Here is a 14,843-nt window from a genome sequence, read left to right as displayed (position 1 = left end):
CATCCATCATCAAGAATGGAACCTCGATGCCCGTATACTCCTTCTCCAGCGCCAGCATCCTGGGGCCGAGGTGCTTGTAAGAACTACACTTTTCCTTAAAAAGCTTTTCCAAATCCCTCCTAGCCATATCATCTTGGGTAACCTCAGCCGGCTGGATCCTCTTCAGCTGAGGCAATGGGGCCGTCGGCGAGAGCTTCCTCTTGGGCTCGGGCTTCTCGGTGGGATCAATGGCTATGGGCAGACTCTCCTCTGAAAGGGGCGTTGGCTTGGGCGGCAGCGCCTCGTTGGGGTTGGATTCAGTATCTGGGACTTGATCCTTCTCGTCTGATTCTTCTTCCTCGTCTCCGGAGCCGGTGGAATCATGGCCTTCCTCAGATGAGGACTGAGGGGCGGAGGGGCTGGTGGCCTTCCTGTAGGTCTTGGGAGGCACCACGCCATCGTCGCACTGTGTATCTGGGACCATATCGTTGGAGTCTGACAGTGATGGCTTTTGCGCCACCACATTATCCTCATCGGATTCTTCCTCGTCGCTGTCGCCGCCATCATCATAGGAGCCGACGTTCTGTTTCTCAGCAAGCGGTGAAGGCTGCTGCTTCACCTCATCATGGTTGGAGCTGCCGGAAGATGTGTCTTCCTCAGATGAAGACTGAAGGGCGGAAGGGCTGGGAGCCTCCTTGGAAAGCACCTCGTCGTCCTCGGACTCTGAATCCGTGAGCACATCGTTGGAGGCTGACGGTGGTGGCTTTGGCGCCGCCCCATTACCCCCATCTCCTCGTCAGATTCTTCTTCGTAGCTGTCGCGGCCGTCGTGGTCGGAGCCAGAGTTCTGTTGCTCCGGGAGGTGCTGAGGCTGCTGCTCAACCTCGCTGTGGTCGGAGCTGCCGGAAGTGGTGTCATACTCGGAGGAGGCGGAGCGGCTGGGACTTGGGGCCATGGAAACGGCCTTCGCGTTGGTGTTGGCGTTGGGATTCCGATGGATGCTGTCCGTCCTTTAAATGGAGAAGAGATTGGAGGCGATCGTGAGCAGATCAAGTTTTACCAAAACTGATAGCAGAGATTGGAGGGAAAGAATGCAAAAAGGAAAAAAATCATCATCAATCAAAGACGACGTACCATACTCTAGTTTTTCTTAAACGCATAAACCCCCTGTGATTGATTGATTTTTCTCCCTTGATTTCCGCCCCCATCCGATCGATAATGCACCATATATATTGATCGAGCGATAATGTACGTTAGAAAAGTGGCTACCACACGGCTGCCTGTGTCTGTGTCTATTGTTCACCGGTCCAGCTTGACGCTTCCTGCTCGCTCGGTCATCGGTTCAAGTCGAAGCACCACCATTGAAAGAGGGTGCAAATTGTCCTTTCATCTGTTTCACCTATTTCCAGTTCTTAAGATTTCATCACAATATATGTATATAATATAGACCATGCATTATGTAACTAACAATTGTGAGTGATGGGTCCAAAATAAAACTAGTTTTAGTAAATTTATAATTCCCAATCAATTGAATTAAGGAACTAACCTAACCCTCCCGCACCCACGCGGCGGCGCCGCGCCGCGCCGGGCGGCCCCTAGCTGCTCCCCTCCTCCCCCTCCCTTGGGTGCCTTCCTCCTGCCGCCGCCGCCTGAGGCGCCGCCGGGCAAAGACCTGGAGGCATGGCGGCGGCGGACTTCCTCGACCGCGACAGGCATGGGGGCGCGGTGTCGCACCGCCGGCGGCGGTGATCCGCATCGGCCTGGTCGACGGTGGTGCCATGGAGCGGTGGCGACCAGATATCCCCGATAATATCCAGCGTTTGGCGGGCGGCGGCGGTGGTTCGTGTCCGATCTGGGCCCTGACGGGCTCGGGGCTGCGGTCATCCTGCTGTGTGACTCCAGATTCATGCAGGTTTCTAGGCTGTTCCGAGGCACGAGGACGCCATGGGCGGCTGCCCTGGGCATGGTGGTGGCGGCCTCCTCCTTCGCCGGAGGTGGTTGGCAGGTTGGTCTCCAAGGCGAGTTGGGAAAGCGCGGATGACGGTGAAAACCGAGCCCCAACTCCGGTCACGGCGGGCGATGGCGGCATTTCACGCGTCGTTACCTTGTTGAAGGCATCGCCATTGCAGCCCGTGTTTGCCCACTCGTGCCGCCCTGGGGGAAACCCTAGATCCATGGATCAGATGATGGCGGCGCTACCAAGTCTTTTCCCTCCTAAGGGCATCATTCATGGAGTTGTGCATGGTCAGAGAGGCCAATGGAGGTTTTCGGTGGATGGAGGTGGATCTTGGTGGAGTGGTGTTCACCTACCACGTTGACGTCGATGATTCTCGGCGGCGTGGAGCTGCAGGGTCGTGGACTGCTGGACGCGTGCAGGATGGTGGAGCTGTCTAGCGTCATGGTGACATCAACGGCAGGTCTGGCAAGATCAATGCGGTGATCCCTCTTGAAGATGGGTGCGAGGAAGACGGTGGTAGTGATTTCTGCGGCGTGTGTAATGACGTACGCTCAGGGTCTGATTAACTGGTTGTGCTTCTCACCCACCAATGGGCAGCTTTGGTAGGCATTCGGTTTTTAGATAATGTGCGTTGGTGTATTATCAGAGTAATGGTCCTGTTCATGGTCACCTCCTTCATCGCTTTTGCAGGGATAGCGAGTTATCGCTGGAAAGGTGGCTTCGAGTTTGATCTTTGTATCTCCTTTGTAAGGCTATACAAATAATTTAATAAAGAAAAGTTGTGTGCATCCTTTGAATGCAGAGGCTGGGGCGATGCTCCCATTTCGAAAAAAATTTGAATTAAGGAACAATTTATTAGAGAAATTGCCTCTTGAAGCTCTGCTGAGGACAAAATTTATAAGAATGTGTTATGACATTGTTGAGCCAAAGACAACTGGCAGCATGGAAAATTAATTAATATATTCATGTAACAGATTTATACATTGAGCATGCATTCTATTTTAAGTGTCTATATAGATGTGTTTGCAGTACCTTTTTCACTATCCAACTACCATCCTACAAATAGTATGGACAGTAGAAAATTCCTAGTTCAGATGAATCGCTTGCCTGTTCTCCTAATATAACAAAATTCTAAGAAAAAACCTTCTGATTTTGGCAAGGTATATAAACAAGGTCCAGAGGAATCCATTGGCTTGTGCGCAGTAGTGTTGTGGATGTCAAAAATGCTGCACGGTTACAACCAAAGATGAATCTGAGACAATGCGTGAGAACTTCACTGAAGACCCATGGTTCTGCAGTAAAGACATGGCTGCTGCTCGTGTGAAGACCCTGCAGACATTGAGTACGACAGCAGCCGCATTTCGGTTGTGGACAAGCCTCCACCCCAGACTGAGAGGCTGGTGATCATGAGAGGTGATCTTGCAAAAATGGATATTCACCATATCCTGCCAGATGGGAAGCATGCAAAGCGCACAGCGGATATGCAGGACTTTCTCGACAAGAGTCCAGAGTACAAAGATAGCTTATCAGTGGAAATCTTCAGTTTTACAGCAGCCAAGATTGATGAGGAGAATGTTTCGAATGACCCTGTGTGGAGAACTAAAAAGGATGGCACGAAAAATGCTTCAAGGAGCAAGAACTAGCTATGATAGCAAACACAAAACTTTTCATGTGCCGGCTTGAATGATCCTACCTTGAAGCTAGTCAAGTCGGTTTTTCTCTCCAGGATGTTACCTTTTTCAGTATCCGTTGGGTTACTCTGAGAATTTAATTCATTGAATCTCTCCTTCTTTTATGCACCAACTTCTAGTAAAATTCTGAGATTCTTTACAATGGCCATAGTTTATTTCTCATCGTTGAGGAGACTCTTTGCAGAGCTCTTCTTGGAGGCAAGAGAAGAAACAAATAGGACAGAAAATATAAAACTTTTCATGTGCCTGCCTTGAAGTGGAAGGTGGTCAAGTCGATGACAAGTCGATTTATCTCTCTGTGGTGTTACTTCTTTTAGGATCCGTTGTGTAACCCTGAAAACTGTAATTTACTGAATCTTTTTTCTTTTGTATGCATCAACTTCTTCTCATAAATTTGATTCTTGAACATTGGACGAAGGGTTTGGCGTCTACCGTCTATGATATTTTTTTGGGAAAACACATCTAAAATTTGCAATCACTGACTATTGCTACAACAAATTGAAAACAAGCAAGTGCGTGTATGGTTGGCCTATGCAGGGGCGCTCCACGATACCGCTCAAGGGATGGGCATTAGCGAGAGCATTCCAAGCAGTTCGATTTGTGACTGAGCTCCGCGTGCATCTCGGCTGTTGCAGCGTGAAACAAAACCACCCAATAGAAACCCTAGCCGTCACACCCAGCGCGCTCGCTCCGCTTCCAATCCCTATTCCTGCTTGCTCTGTCGCCCTCCAGCCGCCCCAGATCTCCCTCTTCCCTCCTCTAGACTCTAGCGGTCTGGCCGGTGGTTCACGCAATCGCGGCTTGGTGATCAGGAGGCGCAGAAGTTGCGGCCTCGGCCTACTTGGAGGACAAGAACAAGTGGCGCCGTCGCTTTAGTGAGTGAGGGCCTCGCGGCTAGGGCTCCGGCGAGGCTGTGTATGAGGTGTTGCTGCGGCAGATCGAGCCAAAGGAGGATCTTCAGTAGAGGAGGACGGGGGCAGGCCACCGCAAGGAGGTGTCTGTGGCGGGATACCACTGCGACGAGGTATGTGACGATAACGCTGGAGGCTGGACCTTCTAGCTAGGTGAGTGTGGCTAGCAAAAGGAGGATGCAAACCGGCCGTTCACCTCTCCGTCGGCCTACTGCTCGCCTCCTCCTGGTCCAGTGTCTCTGGAAGTCTCCACGGACATTGTTGTGGCCTGTGCTGGTGAGAATTCTTCAAACCCCTCCAGCCACATGTTCCTCTTATCTTCTCATTTACGGGTGTGCTACTTGGGAGTTTTCCCCTCTATTTACATCAGATAAGGAGATTTGCTAGCTGTAGATGTGGGGATACGATGACTAGACTAGAAGCTCCATTAAAGCGTTGGATTAAAGGTATACTTTGATTGTTTCCTTTTTCCATCGTATAGTGACTGAGGCATCCAGATTGATAGTGGTTTTCTATTGGTTCTGAGCTTCATTATTGGTTACTAGATGACCCGTTGCGCTATCGCGCAAATGGCATAATCAAATTAGAATTTAAACCATAAGTTTTAGCTTATTTTGGTATTAAGAATTACCTCAAAATTTAACTGCTTTAGTATCTTGCACACATCGGTGCTGCAGTAAGATATGATAATTTAGTATGATTTCACACCATTGTTTGCAGTTCTTATGCTTATGTATAAGCTCCGGCGGCAAATTATGGTTATTGTATCGAAAGAGATAGCATGGTTAAAGAAACATAAAAGGATAATTACTAATTCCAAGAAGAATGTTTATGCTTATTGTGAGTGGCAAAATAGAAAAAGTTTGGTTCGAGATTTTGAGCCTCTTAACTGATACCACTGGTACCACGGAACGAGAAACTATTGCAAATGTTTGCCCCGCGTAAACAATTTATTGGCTGATACCGTCTATCCCATCACAATTTGCGTTAACGGTACAATTTCTTCCTCTTAACCTATCTCTTAACCTATCTCTCTAACTCTTCGCCTTGATCTGCTACAGCTCCCTTCATCGACTCCACTCCATGTAATCCGCTGACCAAGTACTCCGTCGTGGCCATCCACGCCATCAGCCATCCACTGCTCGCCCCAAGATTTACCTAACAAACTTGATAGAGGACAAAGCCAATTAAACATTTCAGAAACCTAAGAGAATATATTTTCATTTCAGAATCCTAACACTATACATTTAGAGAAATAGTCGGAAATCTTTAAGATCTCAGCTGGAAGATAAGCTAATTTACTGGGAGTCCTTTCAAGCATAGAAACTTTTTCTTTGGTAAACATGTTAACAAGAAACTTAATAATATACATCTGAAGCACCACATTTAACCAGAGTGTATGCCTTCTTTCTTCAAAAACATCCTATTCCAAATGTTTATCCTACAAAATTCTAAAAATTACAAACTATGACTTGCACGCCAGCCCATGAACCGACTACTTCACTTGAAGGAATATGAAACCCCTCTTAACAGCTTTAAACACAACGACGTGCACAACTATCACATATAGGCCTACAGAGTAACCACTACTTTCTCAAAAGTTTGTTCAGATTTTGGTATAAGTTAAACCAAGAAATACGACTAAAATTTGGGAATACTCTTGGTTGATTGCAGCAAGCACTCACCATGGTAAAAAGTTCCATTGCAGCCTCCTGCTTCAGATTGTGTTTCTATCTATAAATCCAATACACCTCCTGTAAGAAATTCATCAAGAACTTCATGAGGAAAAAACATAGATAAATATATAGCTCAATAACTCCATAAATTGATCAAATACAGGGATCTTAATCAAAATTCTGTACATACATATAGATCAAATAAAATAAGAAAATTGTTAAAGTTACAAAGAGGGTTAAGATAAGAATGGAGAGGATCCATGTCCTCAATAACTCCTTCGTTTTGTCCCGTAGAGCCATTGCTTCCCTCGGTGAAGATGGAAGGCTTAATACATCAACATAGATTCTATACACTCTCAAAGCCACCTGGATACAGGAAGAACTTGGTGTATTAGAACCAGATCATTTTAGTTAATTATTGGACAGTAGAATGGCATCATAAGCAACAATAGAGAACCTGAGTAGGAGCCATACCTTTGGAGAGCTTAAAATCAGAGCCAACAGGGCTAAGAAGACCAGCTGCTTTTTCCAAATGATTGGATTCACAATCTTCAATCCATGGTTTTAAAGGCGGCCAGGTGTCCCAAGGCTGGGAGGCGCCTCAACGCCTAGGCGCTCAAGGCGGGTTGCAAGGCGACACCTCTGAGAGGGCTGCGCCAGGGGTAGGAGTCGCCAGAAGCTTGAGAGGAGCTCCCTCCTCTCTCTTCTCTCCCAACCTGATTCCCCTGGTCTGTTCCCCTCTCTCTTCCCTCTCTTTCCCTTGTCCCTGGCACCAATTTCCCTCCCTGCTCCCTCCTCTCTCTTCTCTCCCGCCCCCAATTTCCCTCCCAGCCCGCCAATTTCTCTCTCAATCAGTCGATTATTGTGAGTAATTGGTTCCTCCCTGTCTTCTCTCTCTATTTCCCTCAATTACCGCGGCCAATTTCTCCAATTCCTGCTCCAATTTTGGATTCCCACTCGGGCTGCTCCGTTTCCCGCTCGACCAGGCCATGGCGTCCAAAATCGCCCAGAGCGAGGCCTTCCTTGCCTAAGCGACGACCTGGACGCCTAGGCGGTTCAATTGGGACGCCTTCGACAGCAGTCCAAGGCGAGCATGACACCTTGACCGCCTAGGCGACGCCTTTAAAACCATGCTTCAATCTATATGCAGCCAAAAGTGCTTCAACCAAAAAATGAAGACATGAACAATCAGGGCAAACAATATCGATGTGTTCTGTAGGATATCTCTAGCATTAAGCATATAGGCTGTACCTTTTGGTAGGCCTCTTAGCCATGTATGCATTCTGTTATAAATTTAGCTTGTAATTGTTGGCTGAAGATTCGAAAATACACCAATAATCTGCAAGCTTGTCACATTGCAGCTATCTGTGTAAGCTGATGTTACTTTACAAACATATATTGATTGGGATAATTTCAAAGCTATTATGTCCTATCTTAAGTAACAACATTACTAACACTGAGGCTCTGGTTCCCAATCAACAAACTGCAGCCACCCGCATAAGCTACTACTAATTCACAAACCTATAGCACTTGGGTTAATTTCTAAAGTTGATATGTTCCAAAAAACACACTCTATCAGTAAATTTTAATTCACACACTTATTTTGGTAAAATTTCTTTGTGCATAGTTTCCTTCCTTCCGTTAGGATCTTCATTATGCTTCACTAAGCTCATTATTTTGGATATGTCATAAATCATACATTGTTTCTTTTCACAGTGAACCAACAAAGGACCACCCCAGTAGCTAAGAAACCTTTAAGTGGGACAAGATAATATTCAATAAAAGGTCATACAGAAACCAATCATCCCACTACTTTACCAAACTATGTGGTATTTCACCATTAAATAGCTGCTTGCAGAAAGATCATAGGAGCGGTAACAAATTTAAAAATTGAACAAAAAAGATAGTTCATATAATATAGTAAATTCCACCGAGTACAGATACCTGAGCAAGCTGACAGAAAATTAATACCAGCAAGAGAGGGAATTTCCAATGAACATGGGAACCAGGGGAAGCTAAATGATCCGAAGCCCATGGATCCCATTTGCTTCCAAGATCACTATACCACCCTTTTGTACACCTGATGCCAAAAGCAGAAAAGTGCTATTTAACGTGCTCAGCACGAATCTCGACACCACTGCGGCTAGGATCAATTTGATGGCACGTCATGTATAAAGTGGCACCTAATAGATAGGTGTGTAAAATGGATTTTTCCACTTCATAGCTGATCGTCTCTCATCCTCTCGCAAAAAGGTTGAAAAGAATGAATATATTCCTTATAGCAGATAAAAATATGAGCAAAAATATGAGCAGAACATGTGGAGATGTTAGAAGTGAGGACAAGACATTGTGATTAATATAGGAGCTAACCATCGATAGGAGGATTATCTAGAATTGCAGGCTGGAGGACGCCCTCAATAGTTAGCCAGTGAGATACAAATGCTGTGTCGAGAGTTTGGGTAGAGGAGCTTCAGTAATATGTATGCGGCAGACATATGTCCAATTCATTATCAAAATAAAGAAAGTGTAAATTTATCTGATTCATTTATCAATAATATCCTTGCCTCTTTGAAATCGACCTCCCTGTCATCGATATAGAAGAGATCATTATGGCACACAGCTCTTTTAAACCGCAAGGGGTCACCAGAAGCAAATCCGTATACAGGCTGAGTGAAAATGCAAAGCAATAAAGCATATGGCGTCAGCTAGACTGCTTGAAAACTTCTGAACTTGATTCCAGAACAAAATCAAGGGAAAATGTACCAAGATAATTTAACTACAAAAGTCACATATACAAGGCATACTATGTATAGTTATCTACCAACTCTGCATTTTTATCATCCTATTTTTAGTTGTTGGAAGAAACGCACCTTAACATTCCTGAGCACTATCAACATCGTCTGCGCTCAGAACTGTCCTCTTTGCATGCTTCATACACTTGGGGGGGGCTCCTGGAACAATGCACACCACACTTAAATTAATATAACATAATACCAAGGAGTAATGATATATCTTGAACATGCGAGATTTTGAGCTACAATTAAATACAGAGCATGAATATCATATATTTTCAGGAATCCATGGAAACTTCTCGAGTGATGAAATTAGCATTCGTAGACAGGAGGCGAACTACCTAATTCAATATAACGGAACTACCTAATTCAATATAACTATAAACAACTAATTTCCCACTACTGCAATTTGGTCCACCGTCCTCACTCAACCAGATTGTGAGCTACAATTAAATACAGAGCATGAATATCATATATTTTCAGGAATCCATGGAAACTTCTTGAGTGATGAAATTAGCATTTGTAGACAGGAGGCGAGCTACCTAATTCAATATAACCGAACTACCTAATTCAATATAACTATAAACAACTAATTTCCCACTACTGCAATTTAGGAGGAGCTCACATGGTGTTTAGGCAGATAAGAAAAGTAACATTGTTTTGGCAAATAAGCTCAAGTTTAGCATCTCCTAAGCTCCTAGCCACTTTAATTTAAGACAGATTAACTAAAAACAAATGGCATCTTGTACCAAACAAAAGGATAAGGAAAGCAAAACATACAACTGAAATGAGCAGAACTACATCAAGAAAACAAACATGAATGTATTGTTGTACCTCCAATTGAGCACCTGTTACCTTCATAGCATCGAATGGACAATTCCAAGATCATAGGTCGTTCCCTGAAACCCATAATACCAGACACGTGTTCAAATAAATGGGACCTGAAGTTCATATACAAAAACGTCGCAAGATTATATGTACCATTCATCATGAAACACTTCGGCACTCACAGAAGCCCAATGGATTGAGAGGCATAGAGTCTATATCCTAAAAAACAGTGATGATAACAATGGCACTTTGCTTCTGCAATGCCATAATTCATGTCTTTGTGTAACAGTCACTTAAAAAAATATGTTACGGAGTACATATAATTACATGAAGTGAAAAGTTAATTAAGATGGTCTCTATGCAACAATGATCACGGGGAAAGAATGTCATTTCAACTAAATTAACAGTGTTGCGTGGCTGCCACAGTAAACATTACCAACTAAATGTAACAAACTCGTAGGGAGCTTTTACAACTGTGTACAGTACCATTCGCATCTGGATAACATTTTACTCAGAAATTCAAACAGAATAAATCAATAGCATGTACTACTGTAACCATTAGTATGGCCATGGCAACTGGCAAGGTACTACTTAAAGCTTATAACTTATACTACGCCATTTCAAATAGAAAAAAAATCAATAGCGTGCTCTAAACCATTAGGATGGCCATGGCAAGGTACTACTTAAAGCTTATAACTATAAAATCATCTTAAATATTATAAATTAATAGTATTATAACTATATCGAGGCCCTTTAACAAACATACTCGCCATGAAACTAAACAAATATTTGTCTTAATTGATTTTAGATGCTACACAAAGCAACCAGATTCTATGGGATTACTTTTTATAGCAAGCCCTAGTGTATTAAGATTTTTCTGAACCATGTCGAATGAAATGGGTCACTCCTATCTTCCTTCATTATGGAACTCTTTTTACATGCTTGTTTCAATCTCCGTCTGTATGTTTTAATAAATATAATAGCATATGAACCTCTGCTTATGTTTGTTTCACCAGAGGCATTTACCCTACCATGAATAAGGCCTTGGTGCTGGTTATCCAAAAAGGGAAAGTGCAAGCTAAAGATATTAATGGCAATATATTCCCTGACATAAGCATCGAGAAGTAAAGAATCATAGGCTACGTACCTAGACACTGACAGTGCCAATCAATCCTTCAGATATCTTTAGCGTACCTTGCAGCGCGGCCAACTGGCGCTGGAAATTTTGGGATAAAAGTTATTAGTATATTGCATTCTAGAGAGACATGGCATTAGCTGTAGACAATAAGCAACATTGTTATGTGCTAGTTCAAATCAGAGAGTATGTATGAACGAATTAAGAACCTGACCAATGTATGAATGAATTAAGAACCTGACCAATGTCTTCCTTACTTCACCTTCTACTGAACAATGGGATGCTGCTCTAGCAGGTAAACCAGTCATCGAAGCGAGTAAAGTAGAAAAAGATAGGAAACCTAATTTCTCGTATACATTCATAAATTCATAAAACTGAACTTCAGTAACTATATATCAAGAATAAGAATAATAATAAAGAGCAAGATAAGAAGTTCTACCAGTACCGAATTGACATGCACAACGCGAGAAAGGGGAATGAATTTTTCATACATGCATTAGAACCGATACATCCTAGAAAAGATGCATCAGCACCAACACTGTGAATCAACAATGCAAACTTTTGAACAGGTACATGGGATGAGAAGGGGGAAATATACCAACACAACACATCAGTTTTGGGACCTCATAGATTTGAAGGGAACACTTCGCTGACAGCGATTAGAATATTAACACGAGCATACTTAATAGTCTTTCTATGTTACCCAACTGCATTGCTGCTGAATAATTTCCTCCGCACATTATAAGGACTCCAAAATGGAAAAAGGAAGTGATTATTGCACAGAAAATAAAAATCTGAACCGAGCCACATGGTCTAAGCAAAGATAAGAGGCATTTTCAGACTATTCTAGCAAGCAATCACTTCCAAGCAAATCATTTAAAGATGACACAAAATGGCTGCAGCTGGCGGTGCCTGGAAACATTATCTGATTTAGTATGAACTCAAACCCGATGATGATACTACACATAAAGAACACCATAATACAGATTCATTGAAGAGTAGGAGATACCTACAGGTTAACATTGAGAAAGCAAATATTGCGAAGATCTTTTAATCCTCCAGTGTAGTACACTCTCTCTGCTTCTGAAAAGAGCTTCCAAAGAATCCATGGTATGACCAAGCTGCTATGAAGTGCTTTTAACACCCAACGATTCATATCCCAAGTCCAAGAGCAACAGCTATAAGTCTATAACCATGTTGGTGTCCTTCCCAGCTGAAAGCTATACAAATTCAACAAGATGTGTCTCAAAGTCTTTTTAGAGAAAATGAACAGCGCTGAGCACAGACCTAACAAAACCCAGCACGACAGCGTCATAGAAGGAGATCCCATGTGGCAGCGATGCCGTTGTCTTCTTTTTCTTCCGGCAGCAGTCCGTCACATTATAAATATCTCTGCTTGGCCGGCAGCTGCTTCATGAGCAGCAATAAAGAATTGGCACAGACGAATTTCATCAAACAGTTCACATGCAGGACCTGAAAGTATGAACAAATCAAACTTTGACGAACAAGAAAGGGGCGTGGGTAGTGAACCAGCAGACATGGCAGATCCGAGAATAGAGGGAGACGCTCACCTTGGCGTCATAGCCATTGGCAAGATCCGTGAGGTCGAGGTGGCACCATGGAAGTGTGGACGGCAAGGAAGCAAGATGCTGAATTTTTGTAGTCTGGTAGAGATAACCAACGTAAACATGGGGTACAAAGAAATGATTCCACAAAGTTGGGGCAAACATAATCTTGAATCTGAAGGGGAAAATTCGCAATTTCAGTCTGACCGAAAATGCAACTCTACATACACGTTGCAGTCTGACGAAGCAAACCATAAAGTTGAGGCAAACATTTCCATTTTGCTGCAAACCCCATGCGTGTTCAATCATGCTTTCAATCGTGCATAAGGGAGATGAGAGGACGAGCGGATGTGGTTGAGGACGGGGAAGAGAGCGAGCGCCTGTAGCGTGCGACTAAAATCGAGCGATATGGCCGGGGAAAAAGAAGATCAGTACCTGGTTGTGGTCGCCGGTCGCCGCTGGCCGCCGGTCGCCGGTTACCGCTGCCCTTTGGTTGAAGATCAGTACCTGGGTGTGTCACGCGGCGCAGTTTGTGCTCGTAAAAGAAAGGAGCGCTGTACCTGGTTGTCAGGGCCCTGCTGGCTGTTACCGCCGGTTGCCGCCGCCGTCGCAAGCACCAGGGAAGGATAGATCTCCCGATCTGTTGCCTCCTCGCCCAAATAACATGGCTGGGCCGTCATCGTCGGGTGCAGAGGCAGGGAAGGATGAGGCGGGGGATCTCGAGCCTCGCCGCCGTCGGTTCATCCAGTCTCCCCGCGCCAGTTCGAGCGGATGTCCCGCACCAAGGACCGCCGCCGCATCCTCCTCTCCTGAGGCAGCCGCTGCCGTTGTGCCCGCATATGCGGCCGGGAGGGTGAGACGGCGCGAGCTCGACCTCTGAGCCAGTCTCCTCGCCTCGCCGCCCGCGCCGCTAGACTCCTCCGGGAAGCCGCCCGCGCCCGCCGCTCACCGTCCACGACCAGCACAGCGGGAGAGAAAGCGAGAGAAGGCGGCGGATTCGGGAGGAGGAGAGGAGCGGGGATTCGGGGAGAAGAGTGGGCACGGGATTGGAGAGGAGAGAGAGGCTCTCAGATGGCTAGGGTTTCACCGTTTTTGGGTTTCTCGCGGACGCGAGCAGGAACGCTCGCAGTCCCAGACGAGTGGCCCCAAGCACGCACGGGCCCAGGCGTCACGAACTCAGAATGAGCAGGGAAGGGTGAGAAAGAAATTACTGAATCTAACGGCTGAGGTAGAAAGTGGGATGTAAAATTCACTGTAGCAGTAGAAACGAGCGACCAGGATTGTTTTGCCCCTCTCAGACCCCCTGGATGGCTGAGTAGTCTTGCAACATTTATAGGAAGAATAGGCTGTTATTTGAAAATTTGTCTGGGGAAAATAGAGCAAACAGTTAAACGCATCTGAGAAATTGTTGATATGTGATATATGGCAATACTGTAATATTTTCTGTTTTGAACTACATAATTACCCTTTTGTAGATTAGTAAGGTCCAGATGGATTTGTAGCAACATTTTGGGCAACATTTTCATCCTGTAGGTGTATCATGAAGTTTTAGTCTATTATTCTGTTTCCTGCTTGCATCAATAAACAATAGGGGAATGGATGGTTGCTTCTCTCATTTAGAGGTCTTGTGCTCAAATTTGCTGCTCATTCATGTGATCTTTCATGTCTATTGTTCAGATTGTGTTTCCATTGGTATGCAAGGATTTTTCTTGTAGCCAGATGCATGTGTACTGACCCTAAAAAAATTCTTCTCTTGAAGTAGGAGATTTTATCTTGTGCTCATGTATGCCGTTAGATACTTTCCTATGTTCAGTGGTTTACACTTATTATCATTTTTGTGTGCAACGGGTATTTTAGCTTAGTCAAGCATTTTCTTTATGCAGACCTAGCTTTGCACCTTTAGTTTCTACCTTGGTACATTGAAGTCGTCAATTTTCGACAACCCAATAGATAAATGTGTAGGTATATGCTTCTGACCTTCTAGATTCTAGATTTATGTTGATTTTCAGTTCCTGAGATTCTCACTAAGCAAGCAAGAAGAAATTCATCTACTATTCTGTGCAGCTTAGTAAGTATGTAGAATGGATATTGTTTTTAAGCTGTTTTCAGCAGATAAAATCCATGTTTGTGAAAGCAGATAAATTGTTAAAATATAGTAGAATATGCGCACCTGCAGGATTATGACATGCTGAAACATCAAGTCAGTCATGTTTTTGATGGTTTGAAGAGAGGGTTGTCTGACAAGCATCTTGCTTTGTTCATTTATTTTTTGAGAGTGGATTTTTAGAGCAAGTGCTTGGTGCGCACCCG

General features: G+C 44.4%; 1 protein-coding gene and 1 long non-coding RNA gene across 20 annotated transcripts; one reads left to right on the top strand and one right to left on the bottom strand.

Annotated features, from left to right (window-relative positions):
- The first annotated feature begins 2,301 nt into the window (after positions 1-2,301).
- Positions 2,302-3,578, top strand: LOC127339552 (methyl-CpG-binding domain-containing protein 4-like). Its single transcript, XM_071827302.1, has 2 exons — positions 2,302-2,395; positions 3,262-3,578. The coding sequence occupies exons 1-2, from the start codon at positions 2,302-2,304 to the stop codon at positions 3,576-3,578; spliced, it is 411 nt and encodes a 136-aa protein (XP_071683403.1).
- A 1,879-nt stretch (positions 3,579-5,457) lies between these two features.
- LOC127342184 (uncharacterized) lies at positions 5,458-13,871 on the bottom strand. Of its 19 annotated transcripts, none has more exons than XR_011755250.1 (10): positions 12,969-13,871; positions 12,540-12,632; positions 11,982-12,441; positions 9,840-11,049; positions 9,084-9,164; positions 8,158-8,879; positions 7,465-7,552; positions 6,688-7,372; positions 6,223-6,579; positions 5,458-5,703 (listed from the first exon to the last, which is right to left on the bottom strand). It is a non-coding gene; the product is annotated as an uncharacterized lncRNA (long non-coding RNA). The 19 variants fall into 19 exon arrangements; XR_011755249.1 differs by having other exon boundaries at positions 6,688-8,293; positions 8,584-8,655; positions 8,778-8,879; XR_011755251.1 differs by having other exon boundaries at positions 6,223-6,291; positions 6,404-6,579; positions 6,688-8,879.
- Positions 13,872-14,843: the final 972 nt, after the last annotated feature.

Source organism: Lolium perenne, chromosome 3 (assembly GCF_019359855.2).
Source record: "Lolium perenne isolate Kyuss_39 chromosome 3, Kyuss_2.0, whole genome shotgun sequence".
Taxonomy (NCBI): Eukaryota; Viridiplantae; Streptophyta; class Magnoliopsida; order Poales; family Poaceae; genus Lolium; species Lolium perenne.
This window is presented reverse-complemented; position numbering and strand designations above follow the sequence as displayed.